At 32.3% G+C, this 5,000-nt stretch overlaps 1 protein-coding gene across 1 annotated transcript in view; it reads left to right on the forward strand.

Annotated features, from left to right (window-relative positions):
* LOC135195622 (CYFIP-related Rac1 interactor B-like) overlaps positions 1-5,000 on the forward strand; it is a 263,429-nt gene that overhangs the window by 209,712 nt on the left and 48,717 nt on the right. The window contains exon 3 of the mRNA XM_064221967.1: positions 2,460-2,581. Coding sequence (XP_064078037.1) covers positions 2,460-2,581 — 122 coding nt within the window. The remainder of the gene's footprint in view (positions 1-2,459; positions 2,582-5,000) is intronic.

Below are 5,000 nucleotides of genomic sequence, written 5' to 3' on the forward strand. Positions count from 1 at the left end.
GTTACTTGAATTTTAAAACTTTTTTAATGGGAGATTTACAATAACAATGGTTGTATTTAGAGAAAATGTCTCGGTTATAAAGCTAGAGGTAAAGAAAAGGAAGAACAACTTGGAATACCTACGCCTCGTTACGATATATATTAATAGTGCTCCTGCTGTTTAATTGCTCTCATTTGGTTGTATATTGCGATGTCTAATTGTTCTCATTGAATGATTAACATGCTTTACTACCATGATGATTAGAATGAATATTTTCTTGAATTAAAATAATTGTTGTTTTGTTTAAGTTTGAATGAACAGTATTATTATTATATTATTATTATTATTATTATTCGGAGTGACAAACTTATTATATGAAACAAGTCAAAGAAGCATAACCTTGCAGTCGTCGATAGAAAAAATTATCCCAAACTTAAAAAGCGAAAACAGTGAGACATGACAATTATAGCCGGGTGAATAGATGCATCCATGAACAGCAATACAAATACAGTATTAAAATATTAAGCTGTTTTGACTCTCATCCTACCGGTTATTTTGTTTTTTCGTAAAATTGCTATTTCGGCGAATTCACGGATTTTGTCTCGTTCACAGATTGGATTTCGTGTTTTTAATTTTCCTGGGACGAGTTGATTGATTTTTCTTTCGCTTGAAAGTATTACTATATAAATTTTCATTCACGTTAGATTATGTAAATCATGCTGGTATACGCCAGGATAAAGATATGAGAGAGAGAGAGAGAGAGAGAGAGAGAGAGAGAGAGAGAGAGAGAGAGAGAGAGAGAGAGAGAGAGTGTGTGCACACACGTCCGGTATAAAGAATATGATGAATTTTAACGAGAATTGCGAGGCTAATATTGTTAGTGATCCATAGTGAATGTAGTCCACCGAAAAATGATCAGGAGAGTGAATGAATTACTATTTTTTTTTATATATATACTTTAAACTGCTTTTGCTTCGACTTCAACCCACAGGACTTCGAGTCTCATTGTGACCCGCTTCTAACCACCAGAGTTGTTCATGTGATTTTATACAACCTCTGGGTCTCTTATGGTCATGATTACCGTTTTTTTTTTTTTTTATTATTTAATCCGGTATTTTTACCTTTATTTAGGTTTACTGATTTCATTCATTAGACAATTTTACCTATTCGTATAAAATAACGAGTGAAACTTAATCGATAAATTGAATTTTGATTTAATGATATTTTATCTTGAACTTTTTCATATATCCTTAATTCCTTCAAAAAAAAGAAGCTCCTATAAATGCCGAGTATTTTTCTGATATTTGAATTGTTGTAAATATAAAAACTCTTCAATCAAAAAAATATATTTTAATTACTCGAATGTTTCCTTGCCAATATGAATTTTCTTATTTTCATTATTTCAGTGTCTGTATTTTATAAAGTTTCTTCCGAAGGGGGTTAGTGCACCTCGTACGGGGCACTGTAGGCATTACCTAAGGTTCTTTGCAGCGTGCCCTCGGCCCCTAGCTGCAACCCCTTTCTTTCCTTTTACTGTGCCTCTTTTGGTATTCTCTTTCTTTTGTCTTACTTTCCACCCTCTCCTAACCAAGATCTACAACTGCGAGTTTTTCTTCCTTTACACCTTTTAAATTCTTACTGTCAATTTCTTCTGAATGATTTCATAGGTCCCAGTGCTTGGCTTTTGGCCTAAATTATATATTTAATTCATTGTAGTAAGTTTCTTGTAATTGGCCATAGAACCTTTTCTGATATGTTCAGGATTTGGTAAAATATTGGGTGATCATATAGAAAAAAAATTGTGAATTTCTTCTCTCTTCTACCGTGAAAATTATTTAAAGATTTGCAAAAGATTGTGATACTGTTTTCCTTTTAGCACATTATATTGATACAAATGAGTACTTTTGGGTGCTTATAATTGATATGTTCTGGTTTGTTTTTTAACTGATTTTGTGCGAGTTCTATTGAGTCTCTCTAAAGATGTAATCTTGGATAACTGTAATAAGTATGAATTTTTTTTTAAAGAAGAGCTTTTGAATCTTGATTGTTATGCTCTTTATCTTAGTGAAAGATTGGGATAAGATTTTTTTTATACTTGATTGTTATTGTAAGTAATTATGGATATTTTCTTCAAAATTCCGATATGGCAGATTATGTTCCCCTTCTAAAATCAATTCTCATAAATCTTACTAGAGGTTCTAATTTTGAAAAAAAATTTCATTATTTAAATTTATGAATTTTTTTAAAGCTTTGTCAAATCCTACTTCTACTGTTTTCCCTCCATATCCACCGAGTAAATGCTGATCAATCCCTCTTTTAAATTGTTTTTTATTATTATTAATAAAATTGGTTTCCTTTCAGGAAAGGTGGCAGGTTTTTCCTTTTTTTTTTCATCTTCGTTGTCTGAAGGGTCACAGGAACTTTTTTTTATATATATATATATACAGATACTGACACTTCCTTTATATTTGGATTTGCAGATGCATCCCCGAGCGAGGCCGAACAAGCCCTGTATGACGACGTGGGCCGCGTTCTTAGGGGATCTCAGACGGTCATACAAGACCTCCAGCAGTATAAAGGCGCCGCCAAGGAGATAAGAGAGGTCAGTGGTCTGCTGTGGATTTTTTTTTTTTTTTTTTAGCTGTGAGATGTTAAGTTAAGGTAGTGGAGAATTTTTTGTAAAGCTAATGTTAAATTGGACTGAACTGATGTTAAAGTGAGATTAAAGTAGCATTATTGATGAAGAAACCCCACAATGGTGTAGATGTAAAATATATTAGTATTATAGATATATATATATATATATAATATATATATATATATATATATATATATATGTATATATGTATGTATGTGTGTGTTATTATATATGCTATTATTATTATTATTATTATTATTATTATTATTATTATTATTATTATTATTATTATTATTATTATTATTATTAAGACAGTGAAACTTTACTTTATTAGAATGATGTTATTTTGTTTAAGATTAAGCTTCTGTTAGATTCAGATGGTGATTTTTTTTCTTTAGTAATAAATTAAGTTTGAGGTGTTGCTGTGCTTTGTTTGGTTGAAACTGGTGGTGTTATAAGATTACAACTGTAAACTTTTTCCCTACATTAAGCTAGTGCTGTTGTTTGTGAAATTAAATTTTTTTTTTTTACCATTTATTCAGCGCGTGTTGTGGTACTTGTTAGGTGGAGCCGAGGAAGTTCCTGTCATAATTTACGTGGCGATTTTACATTAAATTTATTTTTGGCTTATGTTGGCAATTTTTGTGGCGTCAGGTTTGTAGCTGAATCAGCCAGTCAGTCAACTGGTATTATGCCACTTCGGTCATAATGCCCACATAGAATGCGTAGATAATGTATGTCAGTCCTCATCTCATTCTGTTGGAAATTTAATATTTTTGTACGAGTATAACTCTCTTCTCCCCCATCAACGCCCTTACAGACCCTAGCTGTATGGCTTCCTGCCGTTTACCTTATTTTTTTAATACGGTCCCTTTTAGTCTGTTCCCACTCAGCTGTTTATCTTCTTTAACTTCACTCCAGTGTCCACCTGTCATTTCGAAACATCCCTGCGATGCAAAATAATAATAAATCTTATACGTACAACGAACGACTCTTTCGCTCCTCTCCATTTTACCCCCTCGTTCTCTCTTACTCTCATCCTTTGTTCTTTTCTACAGGGCTTTGTCCCCCCCCCTCTCCCCCCCCCCGCAGTACTTGAAAGCGTACCAAGGCACGGAGTGACAATGGGACGCTTGGTGCCACCTGCTTGTAGCGTCTGCTTGGCCGCTGCCAGTCGCGTCTTGCGAATCCAGGAGTTTTTTCATAGACTCTCCCCAAACACCTATTCCTTGTATCATAACTGTACGTTTTCTAATGAGGATTTGTATACTTTTTCCAATTATAAGGAAGGATTTGTATACCTTTAATTCTTATGGTAGATTTGTATACTTTTTCTAATTCTAAGGATGGATTTATATACTTTTCTAAAGAAGGGTTTGTATACTTTTTCTTATTCTAAGGATTGATTTGTATACTTTTTCTTATTCTAAGGAAGGATTTGTATACCTTTAATTCTTAGGGTAGATTTGTATACTTAGAATTCTACGGATGGATTTCTATACTTTTTCTAAGGAAGGATTTGTACACCTTTCTAATTCTAAGGAAGATTTTGTATACTTGTTCTGATTCTAAGGATGGATTTTTATACTTTTCTAATTCTAAGGAAGGCTTTGTATACTTTTTCTGATTCTAAGGATGGATTTTTATACTTTTTCTAATTCTAAGGAAGGATTTGTATACTTTTTCTGATTCTAAGGATGGGCTTTTATACTTATTCTAATTCTAAGGAAGGATTTGGTATACTTTTTCTGATGCTAAGGATTGACTTTTTATACTTTTTCTAATTCTAAGGAAGGATTTGTATAGTTTTTCTGATTCTAAGGATGGGCTTTTATACTTATTCTAATTCTAAGGAAGGATTTGTATACTTTTTCTGATGCTAAGGATGGATTTTTATACTTTTTCTAATTCTAAGGAAGGATTTGTATACTTTTTCTGATTCTAAGGATGGATTTTTATACTTTTTCTAATTCTAAGGAAGGATTTGTATACTTTTTCTGATTCTAAGGATGGATTTTTATACTTTTTCTAATTCGTAAGGAAAGATTTGTATACTATTTTCTGGATTCTAAGGATTGGATTTTTATACTTTTTCCAATCTAAAGAAGGATTTTTATACTTTATCTATACGGCTTTGCATACCTTTCTAATTATAAGGAAGGAATTATATACTTTTTTATTTCTGGGGAAGGATTTTTATACTTTATCTAAGGACGGATTTGCATACCTTTTCTAATTAAGAATTTGTTTGACTAGCAACTGTAGTGTATATTCGTTTATTTGAGAGAGAGAGAGAGAGAGAGAGAGAGAGAGAGAGAGAGATTGCCTCCGAGACTAGGAGATTGCCACTTCTCGTAGTATTACTCTCCCTTGAAATAATTCA

This window comes from Macrobrachium nipponense, chromosome 16 (genome assembly GCF_015104395.2).
Source record: "Macrobrachium nipponense isolate FS-2020 chromosome 16, ASM1510439v2, whole genome shotgun sequence".
Lineage (NCBI taxonomy): Eukaryota > Metazoa > Arthropoda > Malacostraca > Decapoda > Palaemonidae > Macrobrachium > Macrobrachium nipponense.